Source organism: Ranitomeya imitator, chromosome 6 (assembly GCF_032444005.1).
Source record: "Ranitomeya imitator isolate aRanImi1 chromosome 6, aRanImi1.pri, whole genome shotgun sequence".
NCBI lineage: Eukaryota > Metazoa > Chordata > Amphibia > Anura > Dendrobatidae > Ranitomeya > Ranitomeya imitator.
In genome coordinates this window covers 358,172,118-358,198,049 of record NC_091287.1, presented here as the reverse complement: position 1 = coordinate 358,198,049, position 25,932 = coordinate 358,172,118, and the positions used below count along the sequence as shown (strand labels likewise).

General features: G+C 43.6%; 1 protein-coding gene across 4 annotated transcripts in view; it reads left to right on the top strand.

Moving 5' to 3' along the window:
• Positions 1-288: 288 nt before the first annotated feature.
• LOC138642656 (beta-Ala-His dipeptidase-like) overlaps positions 289-25,932 on the top strand; it is a 103,247-nt gene continuing 77,603 nt past the window's right edge. For 2 of the 4 annotated variants that reach the window (XM_069730964.1, XM_069730967.1), the window contains exons 1-2: positions 289-425; positions 1,334-1,479. In XM_069730964.1, the coding sequence (XP_069587065.1) occupies positions 1,360-1,479 (120 nt within the window). In that variant the 5' untranslated portion in view covers positions 289-425; positions 1,334-1,359. The remainder of the gene's footprint in view (positions 426-1,333; positions 1,480-25,932) is intronic. The other 2 variants (XM_069730965.1, XM_069730966.1) reach the window with 2 other exon arrangements.

Sequence of the window (25,932 nt, the reverse complement as noted above, 5' to 3'; positions counted from 1 at the left end):
CATATAGTGACTGCAGACTTGTAGTTTAAGACTGGACAACCCCTTGCTGTGGTCTATTTTCCTGTATTTGTTCCCTAATTTTAAAGTGTTTCTAAAGTAAAATTTCACTGTAACCTTTTTCCCCTGGGTAAACTTAAAGCCATATGGTCTTGATTTTTGCCAGGAATTTTCTGTAATCTGCGGAACAAATATTGAGCAAACCTCGCTCCCCTCCCTAAACCTAACAGGGGGGCTGAGATGTTCAGTTTTAGGTCTGCTGAGCCCAGCCAATCATTGCTGGGTAACACACTGGGAGGGTCAGAACAAGCAGAATGATATGCCAGACTCTGCAGGGAACACCACTGTGATAACACTACGACCAAATAAATAGAAAATATTCCAGATCTCCAGCCATTTCAATGATCTGCAGGAAGAGCGTTGAGCAGGTACCTAGAGGAAGATATGAAGTTGTGTGAACTGTATGATGCTGAATGCTAACGTTACATTATCAATGCAATGACGATTGTCGTGCTCATCTCCGCATGGTTGCTTGCAGTAGGGTTTAGTAAATCATGTGCCGTGAATGTATGAAAAACCTAGTAAGATACAATATTCAGGACATTGCATTTTGCAAAGCTGTATGACACATTTTATAACTAGATATAAATGAGTATGTATATTATTAATTATATTATATATATATGTATATTAAATATGGAAATATGACTAATATAGAGTGGGGGAAATAAGTATTTGATCCCTTGCTGATTTTGTAAGTTTGCCCACTGACAAAGACATGAACAGTCTATAATTTTAAGGGTAGGTTAATTTTAATATTGAGAGATAGAATATCAAAACTAAAATCCACTTATGGTAGGGCTGGATGGAGAGCACTGTTTCTGGATTTTATTTTTGATATTCTATCTCTCAATGTTAAAATGAACCTACCCTTAAAATTATAAACTGTTCATGTCTTTGTCAGTGGGCAAACTTACAAAATCAGTAAGGGATCAAATACTTATTTCCCCTTCTGTACAGCTTTCATAATATTCTGATACAACATATTTTTAAAGGTGACTTTTTAGTTGTGGCCACAAGTTGCTTAATCGAACTGATAAGGTACGAGTGGTGAGATAACCAATCTATAGTAACGAAAAACTTACATTTTTATAAAAAATTGTTAATTAATATTAAAATTTTGCAAAATCCGAGCATTTCTGATTATTGTCTAATCTGTGGCCAAGACCTCACTAACCTTTAATTCTTACGTCACTCAGTTTGTATTTCTTAGTGCCTTTATATGTATTACTAATGTGTCCATTTCCGAACGTCTATTTTTATTCTGCTATGACAGTGCTGGGTGCTTACGTACTATATTTTATGAATAGCTGGAGATGGGATTTAATTGAAGTCACTGGCGAAACAGTTACATTCAGGACACAATTAAAAATGCAAGGAAAAATGACAAAACCCACTACCCTGCGTCGCTCAGTCTCTATGGTAAGGTGAAACAGCTCTTTCATAAAATGTATAAGCATTCTATTATTCAGGAAAACTTTTATTATTTTATATTATATTATACTACTGAAGAGTAAAATTCTAATGTGTACAATTGACTTGCACGTGCTAATAACTATGTGATCTAATATATCATGTTTGAGATACTATATATATCTCAATATATATATATATATATATATATATATCTATATAGCCTAAAATACAAAGGAAAAGTGTTGTCTTTAACCTTAGCCCCTTTAGAGATCATTTCATCTTCGACTTGCTTATCTGTTCACAATAACAGTAGTTTTCACCAGGGGTGCCCAAACATATATATATATATATATATATATATATATATATATATATATTCATCTTTTATATTTTACAGATTCCGAAAAGGAAAATAGGTTTAGGCACCCTGCATGGTTAGTACTTAACAGCACCCTCTTTTGCATGTATTATAACTCCTAAATGCTTTTTGTAGCCAGCCAAGAGTCTTTCAATTCTTGTTTGAGGGATTATCATCCATTCGTCCTTGGAAAATTCTTCCAGCTCTCTGAGATTCCTGGGTCATCTTGCATGTGCTGCTATTTTGAGTTCTAGCCACTCTTTTTCCAATGATGTTCATATCAGGGGACTGTGAGGGCCATTGTAAAACCTTCAGCTTGCGCCTATTGAGGTAGTCTATTGCCGATTTTGACGTTTGTTTAGGATCATTATCCATTTGTAGAATGTGGGGATTGCATGTTTGTTAGGCAATCCCCACATATATTCAAGCTGTCTAGCAGTCACAAATCATGCAGCTGCATCGACATATACTAAATCTCCGAGCACGCCGAAATACTCAGAGACCACACGAGCATGCTCAGGAAATCTCGAGTAACGAGTATACTCGCTCATCACTAGCTGCAACACAACCCCAAAGCAAGATTCATCCACCCACATGCTTAATGGTTGGTGAGATGTTCTTTCCTGAAATTTTGTGCCTTTTTTTCTCCACATATGCATTTGATCATTGGGACCAAAGAGTTCTATTTTAAACTCATCAGTCCACAAAGGACTTGTTTCCAAAATGCACAGGCTTGATTAAATGTTTTTTGCATACTTCTGAAGCTGAATTTTATGGTATGTTCGCGGGAGAGGTTTCCTACTGATGACTCTTCCATGAAGGCCATACTTGTGCAGTTATCTCTGAATAGTAGAACAATGTACCACAACTGCAGAGTCTGTCAAATCTTTCTGAAAGTCTTTTGCAGTCAAGCGTGGGTTCTGATTTGCCTCTAGCAATCCTACAAACAGCTCCCATTGAAGAAGAACCCATGGCCCCTTTTTTTTTTTTTTTTTTGGTACAAAGTTAAGAAGGTTGGGTTTTTATAAAGCTGGGAAATTTGCATCACCTGAGTTTTCCTAAGGATGACAGTGAACAAGCCATAATTCTAATAGGCTTGTGCACACAAATTTCCAAGAGTGCCCAAAAGTTTGCATCAACCCATTTTCCTTTTTGTAATTGTTAAAATGTAAAAGATGACAATTTTTCTGCCTAAAATACAAAGGAAATGTGTCATCTTTAAAGGGACTCTGTCACCTGAATTTGGAGGGAACAATTTTCAGCCATAGAGGCGGGGTTTTCGGGTGTTTGATTCACCCTTTCCTTACCCGCTGGCTGCATGCTGGCTGCAATATTGGATTGAAGTTCATTCTCTGTCCTCCGTAGTACATGCCTGCACAAGGTATTCTTGCCTTGCGCAGGCGTGTACTATGGAGGACAGAGAATGAACTTCAATCCAATATTGCAGCCAGCATGCAGCCAGCGGTTAAGGAAAGGGTGAATCAAACACCCGAAAACCCCACCTCCATGGCTGAAGATTGTTCCCTCCAAATCCAGGTGACAGTGTCCCTTTAACTTTAGGCCTTGTAGAGATCATATAATCTTCAACTTGCTTAACTGTAATAGTAAAAGTTATTTTGACTAGGGGTGCCCAAACTTTTACATGCCACTGTAACAAACAATACATGCAGGGGGCACATTATTCTTTGCCTCTCCCCAATTACTTCTCTCTACAACACTCATTTTGCTGTTATGGTTGGTGGTGTATTCCACTCACTACAGACAGGATCACTACCATTAATGATTTACTGATTTAGCTGAATTATGTTTCAGGTGTCATCACTGCTCTGATTGGAAAAGGCTTATCTAAATAGATATCTAGCACTGTCATGTTCACTTACCCCAGAATAAGCAACAGCGAAACATAAATAGGGTATCTGTATGGTTGTGTGGCACCCCTAGGGGTATTTGCCACAAAAATAGTTACTGACAGTAAGTACAAATACTAAAATAGCAAGACTGCACTACCACCTCCGGCCAGAAGGGGGAGCTCCAGAGACTCCCCTTGATCCATTCTGGTCTGAGAGAAGAAATGGCAGTTGGGCCAAGGAGCTGATAGTGAGAGGTCATACAGTTGAATCTCTAACAGCCCTGTGACTGTTACCAGGCCTAAATCACCGGCCTGAGGAGAAGAGGGATAGAGAAAAAGGACATTGTGAGAACCGGGTAGCATTAATCACTACCCAGAACAGGCGCAAAGACGGATACCGGATCCGTGGCTGTATTCATTATATATAATACAGCAACCGGAAAAACGTGAGGTGATATCAGCTTCACTAGGGTCGGACGCAGCAACAGACACAGAGTTCAGCAGTACTCCCAGAGGGGGTAAACCGATAAAAGGACTCGGGTTGCCCGTCGAACCAGGACCCGGAGGGGACAGATTGGGCCGGCAGCCAGTTCACATACAGCAGCAGGGCCACACAGAAATTGCGCACAATAAGAGGCGAAGACCCCGGCAGGGTCAAAGTAACTCAGAGTTCCCATACAGACTCCGGTGACAGGACTGGTTGTAAATCCTTTTATGTTAAAGTAAACTGGTTAAACGTTTCAGTGCCTCAGTCTTTCATTTGGACAATAGCCATCTATCCAGGATCAGGATCATCACCGCTGGGAGAACCTGCTGCTGATCAAGTAAGTGCCTGTCCCCTCATGATACCCCTTACACTGTGCATTGCCTGAGGCCACAGCACCGGGTCAAGCCACCCGTGACATCTCCCTCAAGAGACAGACTCCATTGGTCCGGTGCTGGGTATCCCGGTCTCCTGGGCGTCACAGTTGCTACCTGTTGTCTGGATGAACCTTGTGTCACCTCATATGGTACGCAATTTTTGCGCTTTATAATTGCTGGTAGCTATTATTAGGTCTGGAGAGACCTCTGATTTAGGCCGGCGTCACACTAGCGTATTGCATCTGATGCGAGAACATCGGATGCGATATGCTAATGACACTCGGCTCCTGCTCTGCTGTCAGCAGGAGCCGAGTGTCATGCGTCTGTGCTCCGATTCTCTCGCACAGGGAGGATCGGAGCACAGCTGCGGAGGAGGCGGAGAAATGAATTTCTACATCTCCTCCATTGCTGGGGTCAGCATATATCGCACATCACTCGGATGTTATCCTAGTGGTGTGCGCTGTCTCACTCGCATCCATAGGCTTATATGGGTGCGAGCGAGCCGAGAGTTTTCCTCAGTCCGAGACAATCGCAGCATGCTGTGATTGTCTCAGACCGAGGAAAACGGCCGACAAAAAGTCGGCTGCTGGGAGCTGCCCCATATGTTAACATTGGTCCGAGTGCAAAGCGATATTTTATCGCATTGCACTCGGCCGTTTTAAACGCCAGTGTGACGCCGGCCTTAAGCACTTTATCACTATTTAAAGGGAACCTGTCAGACCCTCAAAGCACTGTAATTATAGTTATTTTACATGCTAATATCAGCATTATAAAACAGCTTTGAAATGATAGTCTCACATTTCTGTGTTTTGTGACAGCCATTTTATTCCGCAGCTTGTCTTATGTAAATGAGCCAGGCCATGTGTCACTTCTCCAGACTAGTCCTGGCTCAAACCTTCTAATCATGGAATGGACGGACCAGCGCCGAGCACAACAGTGCTGTGTTCATCTCGCGATAATGAGAGAAAAGAAGGAGTGCTCAAAGGGAACCTGTCACAATGGATAACACTATTGAACTGCAGATATAGAGTCAGACTCAGGTCTGCTGTGCTCTTGTATATGTTATCACTCTGCAGTGAGGAGAGCAGACGGTTTGTCGATATATGTCTCACTCTCAGCCTATTGTGGAGGGATGTTCTTTCCCCAGTGTGTTGGCCTGCTTATGATTGGTCAGCATCAGAAAGAGGAAGGCGAAAGTGAAAGCTCTTTGGTACTTTTGCTTAATGCGAACCTGTCAGCAGTTTTAGCCAATATAAGATGCGGCAACTGCCTTTCAGGGCTTATTTACAGGCATTCTATAATGCTGTAGATAAGCCCCTAGTCTGACCTGAAAGGCAGCCTTCATCAGGTAACAAATAAAACAAATGGAGCGCCCCCACGTTAGGGCAATGGGGTACTCGGTACAGGGTCCTTCGGTTCTCGATGGGGATGTCACGGTGGCCCAACCCGGCCCGTGGCCCTTCGAGGGGCGCCCAATGAAATGAAGAGTTTCTATGAGAATAGTGTTCATGGCGCCACCTGTGGTATTCAGTCAGGGTGACCAACGCTGCTTAGGGGTCTGCTGGGGTGATGTTATGGCAGCTAGATGGTATACCTTCCCACAGGTGAAGTATGTCCCCAGGGCTTCCCAGAGTGTAGATTGTGGATGGTGAGAGGCGCAAAGAAGAACGAGAACACAAGGTTGTAGTCTCTCTACCTTTACTGAAGGCTTCAGCATCCACAGTACAGGACACCAGATCACAGGGTAGGCAGAGTCCAGGCGGTACAAAGGCAAATCCAGAGTTCCCCTCATCCAGGTGGAATTCAATAGCCTTCCTCTAGCGCCTGTGTATTGTAGTCCCTCACTGCTGAGCTTCTCGGTGAGGTCCTCACAACTATTGTAGATGTAATGTCTGTTTCTCTCTGTCCCCCTGAAGGATAGGATAGGACAAACCCGTATAACTGATGGCCTGAGGCTTTTTACAGGGACTCTATCACACCCCGGCCCCCACAAGTTGCCACCGTGCCTCCTGGGTATAAGGTCGGGCAGCCAACGTGGAATTAACTGTCCTGCCAGTCTCTGAAATAAAGCATAGAGATCCTTACTCCCTTGGTGTTCTGGCTACCGGCTTCTGCGCCTCAGAAAGGAGGCAGCCTTTTACAGGGCACAACTCCTTCTGGTTTCCTCTCCTTTGCTATGACTTCGTTTCTCACTCACTACAAGACAATTCCCTTCTGATATCTCTTTCTTAGGATGCTGCCACAAGTGGGGCAGGCGCAGCTCCATGGACGCTCATCCTCCGCAGACCTCAGTCTGCATCTGGCTCCCTCTCACTCCAGCCAGCTTCTGTCTCACTTCCTATAAAGACTAACAGTTTTACCTAATTGTGAGGAGTGCCTAAATAGATAGGAGTATAGCTCCCTCTGGCGGCCTGGAATGTGAAGTGTGTTGTGTGGTTTGTGATACCTGGTAAGGTGATCTCCTTTATTGCCTTCAGACGTAACACCACTCCCCCTAGTGGAAGAATGACATTACTGCAACGACCAGGACCCTGGGGCGCTACACAAACAACATACAAAAGCACTATAAAGTAGGTTACAACCTCAAAGCTTTCTTATTTCTGAAGGTTCCTAGAAGTTATTAGCAGGGAGGGACCGAAATCTGTCACTCAGACTCTCCTCCCTGACACATATCTACATGGTAGCGTCTAAAGAGACTCAGTCTTCATATATACAGGTCCTTCTCAAAAAATTAGCATATAGTGTTAAATTTCATTATTTACCATAATGTAATGATTACAATTAAACTTTCATATATTATAGATTCATTATCCACCAACTGAAATTTGTCAGGTCTTTTATTGTTTTAATACTGATGATTTTGGCATACAACTCCTGATAACCCAAAAAACCTGTCTCAATAAATTAGCATATTTCACCCATCCAATCAAATAAAAGTGTGTTTTAATAACAAACAAAAAAACCAACAAATAATAATGTTCAGTTATGCACTCAATACTTGGTCGGGAATCCTTTTGCAGAAATGACTGCTTCAATGCGGCGTGGCATGGAGGCAATCAGCCTGTGACACTGCTGAGATGTTATGGAGGCCCAGGATGCTTCAATAGCGGCCTTAAGCTCATCCAGAGTGTTGGGTCTTGCGTCTCTCAACTTTCTCTTCACAATATCCCACAGATTCTCTATGGGGTTCAGGTCAGGAGAGTTGGCAGGCCAATTGAGCACAGTAATACCATGGTCAGTAAACCATTTACCAGTGGTTTTGGCACTGTGAGCAGGTGCCAGGTCGTGCTGAAAAATGAAATCTTCATCTCCATAAAGCATTTCAGCCGATGGAAGCATGAAGTGCTCCAAAATCTCCTGATAGCTAGCTGCATTGACCCTGCCCTTGATGAAACACAGTGGACCAACACCAGCAGCTGACATGGCACCCCACACCATCACTGACTGTGGGTACTTGACACTGGACTTCAGGCATTTTGGCATTTCCTTCTCCGCAGTCTTCCTCCAGACTCTGGCACCTTGATTTCCAAATGACATGCAAAATTTGCTTTCATCAGAAAAAAGTACTTGGGACCACTTAGCAACAGTCCAGTGCTGCTTCTCTGTAGCTCAAAAGTGGCTTTACCTGGGGAATGCGGCACCTGTAGCCCATTTCCTGCACACGCCTGTGCACGGTGGCTCTGGATGTTTCCACACCAGACTCAGTCCACTGCTTCCTCAGGTTCCCCAAGGTCTGGAATCGGTCCTTCTCCACAATCTTCCTCAGGGTCCGGTCTCCTCTTCTCGTTGTACAGCGTTTTCTGCCACATAGTTTCCTTCCAACAGACTTACCATTGAGGTGCCTTGATACAGCACTCTGGGAACAGCCTATTTGTTGAGAAATTTCTTTCTGGGTCTTACCCTCTTGCTTGAGGGTGTCAATGATGGCCTTCTTGACATCTGTCAGGTCGCTAGTCTTACCCATGATGGGGGTTTTGAGTAATGAACCAGGCAGGGAGTTTATAAAAGCCTCAGGTATCTTTTGCATGTGTTTAGAGTTAATTAGTTGATTCAGAAGATTAGGGTAATAGGTCGTTTAGAGAGAACCTTTTCTTGATATGCTAATTTATTGAGACAGGTTTTTTGGGTTATCAGGAGTTGTATGCCAAAATCATCAGTATTAAAACAATAAAAGACCTGACAAATTTCAGTTGGTGGATAATGAATCTATAATATATGAAAGTTTAATTGTAATCATTACATTATGGTAAATAATGAAATTTAACACTATATGCTAATTTTTTGAGAAGGACCTGTATATAAATAAATAAAATAACATTATAGTACTTGTATTCTATCCAAAATGAGCTTCTAAATACATGGTATTACATTGTTGCGAACAGACATTAAAATATTTGAAAGTATAACTATAAATATAATTATAAATATTCACTCTAATACTTTATCAAAAATACTACTGTCATCTCTACATGAATCAATTCATATATAAATATATATATATATATATATATATATATATATATATATATATATATATATATATTGCTCAAAAAAATAAAGGGAACACTAAAATACCACATCCTAGATATCACTGAATGAAATATTTCAGTTGCATATCTTTATTCATTACATAGTGGAATGTGTTGAGAACAATAAAACATAAAAATGATCAATGTAAATCAAAATGAATATCCCATGGAGGTCTAGATTTGGAATTATACTCAAAATCAAAGTGGAAAATCAAATTACAGGCTGATCCAACTTCAGTGGAAATGCCTCAAGACAAGAAAATGATGTTCATTTGTGTGTGTGTTGCCTCCATGTGCCTGTATGACCTACCTACAACGCCTAGGCATGCTCCTGATGAAGCAGCGGATGGTCTCCTGAGGGATCTCCTCCCAGACCTGGAATAAAGCATCTGCCAACTCCTGGACAGTCTGTGGTGCAAAGTGACGTTGGTGGATGGTGCGAGACATGATGTCCCAGATGTGTTCAATCGGATTTAGGTCTGGGGAACGGGCAGGCCATTCCATAGCTTCAATGCCTTCATTTTGAAGGAACTGCTGACACACTCCAGCCACATGAGGTCTGGCATTGTCCTGCATTAGGAGGAACCCAGGGCAAACCACACCAGCATATGGTCTCACAAGGGGTCTGAGGATCTCATCTCGGTACCTAATGGCAGTCCGACTACCTTTGGCGAGCACATGGAGGGCTGTGCGGCCCTCCAAAGAAATGCCACCCCACACCATTACTGACCCACTGCCAAACCGGTCATGCTGAAGGATGTTGCAGGCAGCAGATCCCTCTCCGTGGCATCTCCAGACACTCACGTCTGTCACATGTGCTCAGTGTGAACCTGCTTTAATATGTGAAGAGCACAGAGCGTCAGTGATGAATTTGCCAATCCTGGTGTTCTGTGGCAAATGCCAAGCGTCCTGAACAGAGTTGGGCTGTGAGCACAACCCCCATCTGTGGATGTCGGGCAATCAGACCATCCTCATGGAGTCAGTTTCTAACAGTGGTTCGAGTGCTATGTGATATTTTCTCTCATAGCACTCGTCCGTATTCTACGGTAGTGTGACCACAGCCTAAGGATATGTGCCCATGTAGCTGAAAGCATGTAGAATTTTCCTGAACAAATCCGGACTCCCTTCGGAGGAAATCCGCTTGCATTTTTATCTCATTTTTATCGTGTTTTTTTTGCGCTTTTTTTTTGCGTTTTTTCCAGAGCATCCCAATGCAATAATATAACGGCAAATCCGCAGATTTTCCACAAAAATAAAGAACATGCTGTGTTTTTTCCGTGATGCGTTTTTTGCGGAAAAAAACGTAGCATGAACACCAAAATTGCGGAATGCATTAAAATAATGGCATGCTTAATGCAAGCATTTTTAAGCTTTTTTGCAGTGGTAAACCGCTGCAAAAATGCTAAAAAATTGCTAAAAATCCAGAATGTGGGCTTACAAATACGGGGGTAAAATACTAACCAAAGACTGCACATGTGCATGTATACTAATTCAGCTCAAAACTTTTTCATCATCTTTATTTAACCCCTTCCCGACATGCGCTATACTGGTTCTGCTCTGCAGAATATGGATTCCCGCAAACAGCAGTACTAGTATGGCGCACCGATCATGCGGTCCACACCTCTCCACAGGTGTTCTATGGGATTCAGGTCTGGACTCATTGCTGGCCACCTTAGAAGTCTCCAGTGCTTTCTCTCAAACCATTTTCTAGTGCTTTTTGAAGTGTGTTTTGGGTAATTGTCCTGCTGGAAGACCCATGACCTCTGAGGGAGACCCAGCTTTCTCACACTGGGCCCTACATTATGCTGCAAAATTTGTTGGTAGTCTTCAGACTTCATAATGCCATGCACATGGTCAAGCAGTCCAGTGCCAGAGGCAGCAAAGCAACCCCAAAACATCAGGGAACCTCCGCCATGTTTGACTGTAGGGACCGTGTTCTTTTATTTGAATGCCTCTTTTTTTCTCCTGTAAACTCTATGTTGATGCCTTTGCCCAAAAAGCTCTACTTTTGTCTCATCTGACCAGAGAACATTCTTCCAAAACGTTTTAGGCTTTTTCAGGTAAGTTTTGGCAAACTCCAGCCTGGCTTTTTTATGTCTCGGGGTAAGAAGTGGGGTCTTCCTGGGTCTCCTACCATACAGTCCCTTTCCATTCAGATGCCGACGGATAGTACGGGTTGACACTGTTGTACCCTCGGACTTCTGGGCAGCTTGAACTTGTTTGGATGTTAGTCTAGGTTCTTTATCCAACATCCGCACAATCTTGCGCTGAAATCTCTTGTCAATTTTACTTTTCCATTAACATCTAGGGAGGTTAGCCACAGTGCCATGGGCTTTAAAGTTCTTGATGACACTGTGCACAGTAGACAAAGGAACATTCAGGTCTTTGGAGATGGACTTGTAGCCTTGAGATTGCTCATGCTTCCTCACAATTTGGTTTCCCAAGTCCTCAGACAGTTCTTTGGTCTTCTTTCTTTTCTCCATGCTCAATATGGTACACAAGGATACAGGACAGAGGTTGAGTCAACTTTAATCCATGTTAACTGGCTGCAAGTGTGATTTAGTTATTGCCAACACCTAAAAGGTGCCACAGGTAAGTTACAGGTGCTGTTAATTACACAAATTAGGGAAGCATCACATGATTTTTCGAATGGTGCTAATACTTTTGTCCACCTCCTTTTTTATGTTGGGTGTGGAATTATATCCAATTTGGCTTTAGGACAATTCTTTTTGTGTTTTTTCATTTAAGACAAGTTAAATGAAGATAATAATACCAAAGAATTTGTGTTTGCAATCATTTTCAGGATGAACCTGAGTATTATCTGACAGAATTGCAGGGGTGTTAATACTTTTGGCCATGACTGTATTTGGTATCACCACATCAGTAGCGACCCGCTCTATAAAACTATCCCACTAGTTAACCCCTTCAGTGAACACCGTAAAAAAAATGAGGCAAAAGATAATGCTTTAGGCTATATGCACACGTTGCGGATTTGACTGTGGAATTTTCTGTGCAGATTCTGCATTTCTTGGCAGAAAAGGCGGGTCAGAATCTGCACTTTTTTTTCCAGATTTGCTGTGGATTTTGTGCGGATTTCTTCCCTTTTTTATTCCTGTGGATTTGTATTATGGAATGGGTGCAGAAACTCAGCAGATCCGCAAAAAGAATTGACATGGTCCTTTTTTGAATCTGCTGCGTTTTCCGTGCAGATTTTTCCACATCATTAGCACAGCATTTTTTTTGCTATTGATTTACATTGTACTGTAAATCACTTGCAGGTCTGCAGCGTTTCTGCACGGAAAAAAATGCTGCGGATCTGCAAGAAATCTGCAACATGTGCCTCATCATCATACCGTCGAACAAAAAGTGCAATAAAAAGCGATCAAAAAGATGGATGTAAATTAATATGGTACCGCTGAAAACGTCATCTTGTCCGACAATAAGCTAGCTGCCATACAGCTCCATTAGCATAAAAATAAAAAGTTATAGCTCTCAGAATAAAGTGATGCAAAAATATTTTTTTTTTCTATAAAATAGATTTATTGTGTAAAAGCGGCAAAACATAACTGTGGTACCGCTGTAATCGTACTGAGCCGAAGAAAAAAGCTGTCTCATCAATTTTACCACACGCGGAACGGTATAAAAAATTTTAAAAAAAGAAGTAACTGACTTGCTGGCTTTTGTTCATTCTCTCTCCCAAAAATCGGAATAGAAAGCGATGAAAAAATGTCATGTGCCCAAATATGGTACCAATAAAAACGTCAGGTCTTCCCGCAAAAAACAATCCATAAAATTGTACTGTCGGCCAAAATATGAAAACATTTTGGCTCTCAAAATATGGTAATGCAAAAACTAGTTTTCACAATAAAAAGCACCTTTTAGTGTTTGACAGCTGTCAAACATAAAAACCCGATATAAATCTGTATCGCTGTCCCGATGAATAATGTCACCTAATCACTTATACTGCTCGAGGAACCACGTAAAAAATAAATAAAACAAATTCTTCACATGCTGTTGATTTTTTTCATTCTGTCTTCCAAAGATCGCAGTAAGTCTTGGCACACATTTATCCTGCGCACTACGCTGAGCACTTACACTACTGTTTCTGTGTAAGGGCTCCTTCTCACTTGCGAGAAATACGTCCGAGTCTCACAGGGTAAAACTCACCTCCGGCGCCGGCACTCCAGTGATGTATTGCTGTGCGGCCGCACGCTCCGCTCTGGAGTGCCGGCCCCAGAGCAGGGTTTTAACCTGCAAGACTCGGACGTATTTCTCGCAAGTGAGAAGGAGCCCTTAATCTCTGAAATATGTGATTCAGACAGAATTCCCGGTGGAAGATTCCCTATAATGAGGCAGATGGAGACACTGTGGACACCGTCTGACCTGTGATCCGGCGGTGTCTGTCTTTTTAAGATTTCATAAAAGTGCTGTCGACCACAGTTTTGTGCACTTTTAAAAAGGACACCGCTGATCAGAGGCCAGACGGAGTCCAGAGTAAATTTGCTGCCTCATTATAGTGAATGGATCCCTCGGGGGTTTCATCTGTCACGTCACCCAGAGATTTAGATGAAAATCCCAAAGTAAGGGCTTAGCGTAGAGCGATTGATAAATGTGATCCCTAACGCTATGTAAAATGTTCCCAATAAAAGCTTCAATTCAATCCACAAAAAAAGCAAGTCCTCACTGAGGTCCGTCATCTGCTGATGGAAATATAGGGGGCTTCCATGTTACTGGTAGCACAAAGGCTCTGGAAAAGCTAAATGGCTCCTCACCCTCCAAAAGAAATTCAGCAAATTCTCCGCTCCCAAATCCAAATGCCCCCTCCCTTCTGAGCCCCAGTGTGCCTAAACAACATTTAGGGCCCACATGTTTGGCATTTCTGTAGTGATGAGAGCCCACCTAATTTACAGGTGTGTGTCTCCAGAAGCATGAGCTGGGCATAATGTTCTGGTGACTGCAACGTACTGGTCACTACAGCGTACTGGTCACTACAACGGCAGTTTGCAATTTTCACTCAGCAACAGCCACTGCTGAGTGTTTCTGGAAAACACCCATGGAGTCAAAATCGTCACTGCATCGTTAGATATTCCCAAAGGGTTATAATTTCCAAAATGCAGTCACCTGAGGGGGGTTTCCACTGTTTAGGCACATCAGAGGCTTTCCAAATGCTAATTATTCCAGTAAATTTTACATTCAAATAGTCAATTGGCGTTTCTTCCCTTCCAAGCCCTGCCATGCGCCCAAACAGTAGTATTCCAACATTATTATTTATTATTATTATACATTTTTATAGTGCCATTTATTCCATGGCGCTTTACATGTGAATACGGGGCAAATATAGATAAATACATTAAACATGAGCAGATAACAAGGCACACGAGTACATAAGGAGGGAGGACCCTGCCCGCGAGGGCTCACAGTCTGCAGGGGTTGGGTGAGGATACACTAGGAGAGGGAAGATCGGCACACTTAGGAGAAATTGCACAACAAATTGTATGGAGCAATTTCCCCTGTTACCCTTATGAAAATGCAAAATATGGCGCGAAAAAAATATTTTGGAAAAATTTGATTTTTTTTTAGTTCCACGGATCTACGTTATAAACTTCTGTGAAGCACCTGTGGGTTCAAGGTGCTCAATACACATCTAGATAAGTTCTCACAGGTCCACAAAATAAGTACTATGCACCCATGTACAAGGCAACTCGCTAAACTATACCAAATCAAGGAGAAAATCAAGTACAAAAGTCAATAAAATAATACCAAAATGTATTTGTTTAAACAATAATAACACAGAAAAACAGAAAAAAAATGTATGTGTAGAAATAATAAGCAGAAAAGAAATTTCATAGTACAATACATGGGTTTTTTAAAATCATTAAGTGATTAAATCCAAGGTATGGAAAAGAGGCCGAAGTAAGGTCAGGACATTTATATATATATATATATATATATATATACATATATATATATATATATAATGCAGCTGTAGCGAAAATACACTATCACTATGGCTTAAAACAAGACTCACATATCCAGCTAAATGTGCTTCAATCAATTGCCATAATACAGTGGGGCAAAAAAGTATTTAGTCAGTCAGCAATAGTGCAAGTTCCACCACTTAAAAAGATGAGAGGCGTCCGTAATTTACATCATAGGTAGACCTCAACTATGGGAGACAAACTGAGAGAAAAAAATCCAGAAAATCACATTGTCTGTTTGTTTAACATTTTATTTGCATATTATGGTGGAAAATAAGTATTTGGTCAGAAACAAAATTTCATCTCAATACTTTGTAATATATCCTTTGTTGGCAATGCGTTTTCTGTAAGTCTTCACAAGGTTGCCACACACTGTTGTTGGTATGTTGGCCCATTCCTCCATGCTGATCTCCTCTAGAGCAGTGATGTTTTTGGCTTTTCGCTTGGCAACACGGACTTTCAACTCCCTCCAAAGGTTTTCTATAGGGTTGAGATCTGGAGACTGGCTAGGCCACTACAGGACCTTGAAATGCTTCTTACGAAGCCACTCCTTCGTTGCCCTGGCGGTGTGCTTTGGATCATTGTCATGTTGAAAGACCCAGCCACGTTTCATCTTCAATGCCCTTGCTGATGGAAGGAGGTTTGCACTCAAAATCTCACGATACATGGCCCCATTCATTCTTTCATGTACCCGGCACAGTCGTCCTGGCCCCTTTGCAGAGAAACAGCCCCAAAGCATGATGTTTCCACTACCATGCTTTACAGTAGGTATGGTGTTTGATGGATGCAACTCAGTATTCTTTTTCCTCCAAACACGACAAGTTGTGTTTCTACCAAACAGTTCCAGTTTGGTTTCATCAGACCATAGGACATTCTCACAAAACTCCTCTGGATCATCCAAATGCTCTCTAGCAAACTTCAGACGGGCCCGGACATGTACTGGCTTAAGCAGCGGGACACGTCTGGCACTGCAGGATCTGAGTCCATGGTGGCGTAGTGTGTTACTTATGGTAGGCCTTGTTACATTGGTCCCAGCTCTCTGCAGTTCATTCACTAGGTCCCCCCACGTGGTTCTGGGATTTTTGCTCACCGTTCTTGTGATCATTCTGACCCCACGGGGTGGGATTTTGCGTGGAGCCCCAGATCGAGGGAGATTATCAGTGGTCTTGTATGTCTTCCATTTTCTAATTATTGCTCCCACTGTTGATTTCTTCACTCCAAGCTGGTTGGCTATTGCAGATTCAGTCTTCCCAGCCTGGTGCAGGGCTACAATTTTGTTTCTGGTGTCCTTTGACAGCTCTTTGGTCTTCACCATAGTGGAGTTTGGAGTCAGACTGTTTGAGGGTGTGCACAGGTGTCTTTTTATACTGATAACAAGTTTAAACAGGTGCCATTACTACAAGTAATGAGTGGAGGAAAGAGGAGGCTCTTAAAGAAGAAGTTACAGATCTGTGAGAGCCAGAAATCTTGATTGTTTGTTTCTGACCAAATACTTATTTTCCACCATAATATGCAAATAAAATGTTAAAAAAACAGACAATGTGATTTTCTGGATTTTTTTTTCTCAGTTTGTCTCCCATAGTTGAGGTCTACCTATGATGTAAATTACAGACGCCTCTCATCTTTTTAAGTGGTGGAACTTGCACTATTGCTGACTGACTAAATACTTTTTTGCCCCACTGTATATAAGGCAACAATCCCTACTGCTGTATCCAACATCAATGTAAGATCATATAAAATGAAACTGGCATAATTACCCATGATGGTGACTAGTCCTGCCTTTGCCTCGGCCACATACCCCGACGCGCATTTCGCATTCAAAATATCGCTTCTTCAGGGGCGTGGCCTAGGTAAGGCATCAGTCCAGTTCTCTACAGGGTCTAGTTTACAAAATGGTATCACTTGTGTGGGTTCACATTGTTTAGGCACATCAGGGGCTCTCCAAACATGACATGGCAGCAGCTAATTATTCCAGCATATTTTACATTCAAAAAGTCAAATGGAGCTCCTTTCCTTTCAAGCCCTGTCGTGCACCCAAACAGTTGTTTTCCTCCACATATTGGGTGTCTCCACACTCAGGAGAAATTGCACAACAAATTGTATACAGCAGCGTTGAAACGTTCCAGAGTTATTACCTCATAAAATGACAGTTGTCAGAATTGTAAAAATTGGCCTGGTCAGGAAGGTGAAAACAGGCTGGATAAACAGATTTACAGGTACACCTTATTGAAAATGATTGCATTATCCTTCACATTTCAGACGTAAATCTGATATTAGACATGATGCAAGCTAATATAAAACATGAATTGTTTAATAGATATAGCTAACCGCAGCCTAAAATAAGAGGGAAACAGAAGTTATGACTGCGGAAACCAGGAGAATAAATAGTACAAATGTTTAGCACCAGAATTAGGCTGGTTAGCAGCTCATTGGCTTCTGATTATCGCTGACCACTTCAATCCCTTGCAGGGTGCATACAGGAGACCTCTGTATTGGGGAATTTTTATCATTTGTTGTGTTACCACTAGTGATGAGCGAGTGTACTCATTGCTCAGGTTTTCCCTGAGCACGCTCGGGTGACCTCTGAGTATTTGTTATTGCTCAGAGATATAGTTTTCATCTCCTCAGTTGTATGATTTACGGCTTCCAGATACGCTGAATACATGTGGGAGTTCCCTAACAAACAGGCATTCCTCACATGTATTCAGCGTATCTGGAAGCCATAAATCATGCAACTGAGGCGATGAAAACTATATCTCCGAGCAATAACAAATACTCGGAGATCACCCGAATGTGCTACAGAAAACCTGAGCAACGAGTACACTCGCTCATCACTAGTCACCACATCTGGTCCCCATCATATTGAGTAATAGTCTGTAGAGTTCAATCCGAGCACGACCGATGAGTACACATCCGATCTCAGACAGCGCAGGACATAGATAGACTTGGCGCCTGAAGCTGTATATTCCAGAAATTAGTGATTGGCTGCAGCGGTGTAGTTGTGACATTACCGCTGCATCCAGTAAACAAAAACAGGAGAAGTGGCGAAGAGGTTGTGCTGCACCTTGGGGAGGGAGAGAAACAGCTGATTTGTTTTTTTAATTTAAAACCCAGTGCAGGCTCGTAGAGGTAAGAAAATTACAGCCAGAAAACCCCATTTGAGCATCGTGCAGGTTTGCATGTAGAATTTACTAGGAACACTATATGTTACTATATTTGGGACTGCACATTTGCAACATCCCAATAACATCACTATTTGTTTACAGTGTTAGGAAAGTTAATTGCTAACTACCCGTTATTAAAGATTGGAGCTTTGACCCCCAGGGCTATAAGTGTTGGCAGTTAGATATTAAAGATTTCTAGAGATCAGATAAAATAAATCATAAGCACCGCATTTGTGAGCGGCCCGATACGTTGATTACGTATACGGGAACAGTAACGCCAGCGCTGATTGGGCTCCGAGCTCATATGACACCTCACGTGAGCCCCATGAGAGTGAGTGCCGACACCGTAGGAGCGGCACCGGCACAGGAGATGAGAATAAACTTTTTTGTTCTATCAGGGCCAAGCACTCTTAAGGTATGTGCACACGCTGCGGATTTTGCTGCGGATTCGCAGCTAATTGGCCGATGCTGATTCGCAGCAGTTTTCCATGCATTGTACAGTAAAGTGTAAACCTATTGAACAAAAATTCCGCAGTACACATGCTGCGGAAAAAAACATGCGGAAACGCAGAGTTGTTTATTCCGCAGCATGTCAATTCTTTGTGCAAATTCCGCAGCGGTTTACACCTGCTGCTCAATAGGAATCCGCAGGTGTAAAACCACAGGTGGAATCTGCACAAAAAATGCAGAAAAAACCGCCATAAATCCACGGTAATTCCGCATTAAATCCGCAGTTACCAAAATCAGTGCGGAAAAATCCGCACACCATTCCGCAACATGTGCACATACCCTTAGATGTGGACAACCCCTTTATTGAAATCAATATTTTGTTAATTGCTAAAAATAAACCAGTAACACTTCTATTTTTTTAAAACATTTAAAAAAGCAGAGAAGCATGGTTGAAATCCCGAACCAATTCGCGGCCGGACTGCATATCGCTGATTGCTCTCGGTTGGCCGGGCACGACTAAGCACTGAAGCAGTGTTTAAATCCCGCGGCAATATCACTGATTGGTTGCGGCTGGCCGGGTTGTATATAGCACACCCACATAGTATATAGCACAGTGATGTAGTATATAACACAGCCCACTCAGTATATAGCACAGCCACGTAGTATATTGCAGAGCCACGTAGTAGATAGCACAGGCACGTAGTATATAGCACAGCGATGTAGTATATAGCAGCCACGTAGTATATAACACAGCCCACGTCGTATATAGCACAGCAACGTAATATATAGCAGCCACGTAGTATATAGCACAGACAGCCACGTAGTATAGAGCAGCCACATAATGTATAGCAGCCACGTAGTATATAGCACAGCCACGTGGTATATAGCACAGCGATGTAGTATATAGCAGCCACGTAGTATATAACACACCCACGTAGTATATAACACAGCCCACATAGTATACAGAAGTGTGGGCACCATATCCCTGTGAAAAAAAGAATTAAAGTAAAAAATAGTTACCGTATATACTCGAGTATAAGCCGAGATTTTCAGCCCAAATTTTTGGGCTGAAAGTGCCCCCCTCGGCTTATACTCGAGTCACGGTAGCGGTGGGGTCGGCGGGTGAGGGGGTGAGGGCGCTGGGGTATACTTACCTAGTCCCAGCGATCCTCGCGCTGTCCCTGCCGTCCCACGGGCTTCGGCGCTGCAGTTTCTTCCTCTCTTCAGCGGTCACGTGGGACCGCTCATTACAGAAATGAATAAGCGGCTCCACCTCCCATAGGGGCGGAGCCGCTTATTCATTTCTCTAATCAGCGGTGCCGGTGACCGCTGATAGAGAAAGAAGCTGCGGCACCGAAGACAGGAGGGGACAGCGCGAGGATCGCCAGGACTAGGTGAGTATAGCATATTCACCTGTCCTCGTTCCAGCCGCCGGGCGCCGATCCATCTTCCCGGCCGGCGCCTCCATCTTCCCGGCGTCTCTGCTCTCTGACTGTTCAGGCAGAGGGCGCGATGACGCATATAGTGTGCGCGGCGCCCTCTGCCTGATCAGTCAGAGCAGAGACGCCGGGAAGATGGAGGCGCCGGAACGAGACGCCGGGAGCTGCAATCAAGGGAGGTGAGTATGTGGTTTTTTTTCCTTATTGCGGCAGCGGCGGCACAAATTTATGTGGAACATCTATGGGGCACAGTGAACGGTGCAGAGCACCGTATATGGCACAGCACAGCTATGGGGTACAGTGAACGGTGCAGAGCACCGTATATGGCACAGCACAGCTATGGGGCACAGTGAACGGTGCAGAGCACAGTATATGGCACAGCACAGCTATGGGGCACAGTGAACGGTGCAGAGCACCGTATATGGCACAGCACAGCTATGGGGCACAGTGAACGGTGCAGAGCACCGTATATGGCACAGCACAGCTATGGGGCACAGTGAACGGTGCAGAGCACCGTATATGGCACAGCTATGGGGCACAGTGAACGGTGCAGAGCACCGTATATGGCACAGCACAGCTATGGGGCACAGTGAACGGTGCAGAGCACCGTATATGGCACAGCTATGGGGCACAGTGAACGGTGCAGAGCACCGTATATGGCACATCTATGGGGCACAATGAACGGTGCAGAGCACCGTATATGGCACAGCTAGGGGGCACAATGAACGGTGCAGAGCACTATATGGTTCACACCTATGGGGAAATATGAACGGTGCAGAGCACTATATGGCACAGCTATGGGGAAATAATGATCTATTTTTATTTTTGAAATTCACCGGTAAATGCTGCATTTCCACCCTAGGCTTATACTCGAGTCAATAAGTTTTCCCAGTTTTTTGTGGCAAAATTAGGGGGGTCGGCTTATACTCGGGTCAGCTTATACTCGAGTATATACGGTATATACTCACCTTCCGTCACCTCCGCAGCTTTTCTGTTCTGGGTAATTTCGCAATGCATCTCTGGGAACGGAAGCTGCTGAGAGCATCGGGAGGAGCGGGAAAGCTGCGGAGGCGACGGAAGGTGATAAAAGCATGATTTTTTTTTTTTAACATTATATCTTTTTACTATTGATGCTGCATAGGCAACATCAATAGTAAAAAGTTGGTCCGGGATGGGGCGACACACTGGCACTGACTGGAGGGGAGTAGGGAGGGGGCACTGACTGGAGGAGAGTAGGGAGGGGCCAACTCACGGCCCGACTAAGCCTGTCGCGATTTCCGTTTCCAGGATTTCTGTTACAGACAAACAGACGGAAGATACAGACAAACAGACGGAAGTACCCCTTAGGCAATTATATATATAGATGTCAGTGACACAGATATATATATATATATATATATATATATATATATATATATATATATGTGTGTGTAGTTATATTGCACAGAAAGATAGAAGAAAAGCCGGAAATTCATCTGTCGGCTACTGTAAAATCACTGCAGGAGTCGACAGGATAGAAGACATGGTTTACATACAGTAAATAGATTCAGAATAGGTAGATATATAGGTGTCAGTGGCCAATCCAATTAGTAGTGTGTGTATGCAAATTAGGAAACATGTATGTAATTAATAAAACATTATTTTTGAGGAAAAAAAGGGCATGGGCTCCCACGCAAGTTTCGCAACCAGCAGAGGGAAAGCAAACGACTGGGGTCAGATGTTTATAGCCTGGGAAGGGGATAATACCCATGGAGCTTCCCAAGCTATTAATATCAGCTCACAACTGTATATTTAGCCTTTACTGGCTATCAAAATGGGGGACCCGAAAAAAAATGACATGGGGTCCCCCTAGAATTAATAACCAGCAATGGCTATGCAGACAGCTGCGGGCTGATATTACTAGCCTAGGAAGGAGCCATGGATACTGCCCCCCCCCAAAAAAAAAAGCACTCAGCCACCCCAGAAACATCGCATCTTCAAGATGCGCCAATTCTGACACTTAGCCTCACTCTTCCCAAGGTGGCAAGTGAGGTAATACTGTAGATGTGGGGTTGATGTCACCTTTGTATTGTAAGGTGACATCAAGTCCACAGCTTAGTAATGGAGAGGTGTCAATAAGACACCTATCCATTACTAATCCTTTAGTTGTTACATGTTAAATAAAGACACAGCCAGAATGCAGCATGTCACACACGTCACAAAGACACAGCACGTGAGGCTGTGACGCAGCGTAGCATCTGTGACGGCACTGCTAGTCACTGAAGCTGCCGCTCACAGCCGTGCTGAACTGGGATGACTTCTGGACCATGGGAAAATGCACTGGCATTTTCCGACAGTCCAGAGATTACCGCAGTTCAGGCTGTGAGGAAGCGCAGCTTCAGTGCTGTCACCGCTAGTCACTGAAGCTCTGCTCGCAACATCTCCTCATTCACCAGTTTTCAGCCTGGGCGGTCTCATCTTGGCACCGTCCTGATTGAAAACTGTATATACCACAGATATGGATTACGGCGTGTGACCCAACGATGGACAGGTATGGTATATTGTTGGTTTGTTATTTTTATGAGAGGAGATCGAGGACGTCGCATGGATTAGGAATAATAATAAAATGGGAAAACTGTGTAATGTTTTATTTCATTAAAAGACTTTATTCTGGCTGTGTATTTATTTAATATTTACCTGGAACACCCACAAGGGCTGTGGGGTATTTGGTACCGGGTCTGGTACTTAAAGGGATGTGTCTTGGCGGTGACACAGTCCATGGACTTGGGTGCCCATGTACAAGGGGTTTGAATAAAGTTTATGTTCGTGACACCACCTGTGGTTCTCAGTCAGAGGTGACCGACGCTGCTTAAAGGGGTCCACTGGGGTGATGTTACGGCAGCTAAGAAGGTGTAGCTTCCCACAGGTGAAGCTGGGTCCCCAGGGTTCCCGGTGTGTAGATGGAGATGGTGAGTAGTTTAGAAAGAAACAAAGGACACAGGTTTGCAGTCTCTATACCTGGTTTACTAAAGACTTCAGGCAGGCACAGTCCGGGGCACCAGATCACAGGTACAGGCAGGGTCTGGCCGGCTTGAAAGCAAATTCAGAGTCCCCTTTACCAGGTGGAGTTAGAAGCCTTCCTACTAGCGCTACTGTGTAGTCCCTTGCTTGTAGCTTCTGTCAAGGTCCTCACTGTTCTCTCTGTCCTCCTTAAAGGTGGGACACTAACCCGTATGACAGGTGGCCCGATCCTTTTTACAGGGTCTCTATCACGACCCGGGCTCTATGCGCCACTGTGTCTCCAGGTGTTAGGGTGGACAGGTGACGTGTAGTCCAGCTGTTCTGCCAGTTTCTGCTGCGAGTCTTGGAGCACCCCCAACCTCAGTCTTCCGGCTACCGGTGTCTGCACTCTGTAGGGAGGTAGGCCAGTCGCAGCTGTCCTCCCCAGTTTTCACTTTCCTGTGCTTCACTTCTCCTACACGCTATCTTCAAATTGTTCGTCTTTCTCCTTCTCTTTCTCTAGGAGCTGCAGTATTTCACATGGCTTCAAGGGCAGCACGGTAACGCAAGGGCAGCACGGTGGTGCAGTGGTTAGCACAGCAGCCTAGCAGCGCTGGATGTTATGACCTGGTGGTTAGGAGCACCCGGAATGACCTGATAGTTAAAACTCGGACAGGACAAGCTCTGGGATGTGGGAGCTCTGCTGACCGCAATCCCTAATCCTATCACACACACTAGAAATAGCCGTGGAGCGCTCCTGACTCTACCTAGGCGCTTCGTCACAGCCTAAGAGCTAGCTAGCCCTTGAGATAGAAAATAAAGCCTACCTTGCCTCAGAGAAATTCCCCAAAGGAAAAGGCAGCCCCCCACATATATTGACTGTGAGTAAAGATGAAAGTCACAAACGCAGAAATGAAACAGGTTTCAGCAAAGGGAGGCCAGACTTACTAAATAGACAGAGGATAGGAAAGGTAGCTTTGCGATCAGCACAAAAAACTACAAAAGACCACGCAGAGTGTGCAAAAAGACCTCCGCACCGACTAACGGTGCGGAGATGCCACTCTGCATCCCAGAGCTTCCAGCTAGCAAGACAAAATCATGATATCCAGCTGGACAAGAAAACAATGAACGAATTAGATACTATCAGGAACTTAGCTTCTGCTGGAGTAGACAGGTCACCAGAAAGATCCAAGAGCGAACTGAACCAATGCAGAAACATTGACAGCTGGCATGGAGTAACGATCTAAGTGGAGTTAAATAGAGAAGCAAACCAAAGGATAAACCACGTCACCTGTGTAAGGAACCTCAGAAGCAGCAGCTCCACTCACAGCCACCAGAGGGAGCCCACGGACAGAACTCACCGAAGTACCATTCACGACCACAGGAGGGAGCTCGACAACAGAATTCACAACAGCTGGAGTCCTGGGTTCAAACCCCACCAAGGACAACATCTGCAAAGAGTTTGTATGTTCTCTCCGTGTTTGCGTGGGCTTCCTCCGGATACTCCAGTTTCCTCCCACATTCCAAAGACATAGTGATGGGGAATTTAGATTGTGAGCCCCGTCGGGTGATGATAATGTGTGCAAACTGTAAAGTGCTGCGGAACGCTAACGCGATATATATAATATATATATATATATATATATATATATATATATATATATATATAACGCGCTATATAAAAATAAAGATTATTATTATTATTATGGCTGCACGGCCCCTCAGCTTCCTTCTCCTCTGACAGGAACTCTCTGTCAGACTGGCTGACTTTCCCTCCAGACCAGAAGATATATAGGGGAGAGCCACCCACAAGCTTGATCAGAGCTCCCCCTTCTGGCCTGGAGTGTGAACATGTTGCATGCTTGTATTTACCTGATAGGGAAGATCCTCCCTCGCTTCTAAGCGTGACATCACTCACCCCGTGAGGAAAGCAGTGCCACTGTGACAACCAGGAACCTGGGGTGTCACATACGAACTGTAGGATTAGTAATGGAGAGGTGTCTTAATGACACCTCTCCATTACTAAGCCGTGGGCTTGATGTCACCTTGCAATACAAAGGTGACATCAACCCCACAACTATTACCCCACTTGCCACCGCTATAGGGCAAGTGGGACGAGTGAGGCTAAGTGCCAGAATTGGCGCATCTTAGAGATGCGCCTTTTCTGGGGTGGCTGGGAAATGATTTTTTTAGCTGGGGGTGCCAATAACCATGGTCCCTTCCTAGGCTATTAATATCAGCACCCAGGCGCTGGATTTTCCTCCACTGGTTCTGAAAATTGCGCGGAAGCCCACACTATTTTTACCCCCCAAATAAACTTTTATTAATTACATACATGTCCCATAATTTGCACCCACACTCTACTAATTGGATTGATCACTGACATTTACAGTATATATCTACATATTCTGTATCTATTTACTGTATGTAAACCATGTCTTCTATCCTGTCGGTTCCTGCAGTGATTTTACAGAAGCCGACAAATGAATTATCGGCTATTCCTCTATCTATCTGTCTATGAAATATAAAGACACACACAAATATATATACACAGTATATATATACACAGTATATATATACATCTATTCTATATGTATATATCTATTCTATCTATTCTATTCTAACCTGTCAGTGTGATTTTACTGTACCCGCATATGAATTGCCGACTTTTCAAAGGTCACCGCTGCGTAAACATCAGACAGCACTTGCATGGTGCGAGAGCTGCACGATTTTTTTTATTTTCACCCATTGACTTCTATTGCGGGGTGCGATCTGTTTTCTGAGTACATTCGCAGCAATTCGTGATTTTTTTCCAGTCCAATCGTGATCCGATCCAAGCTGGAAAAAAAACG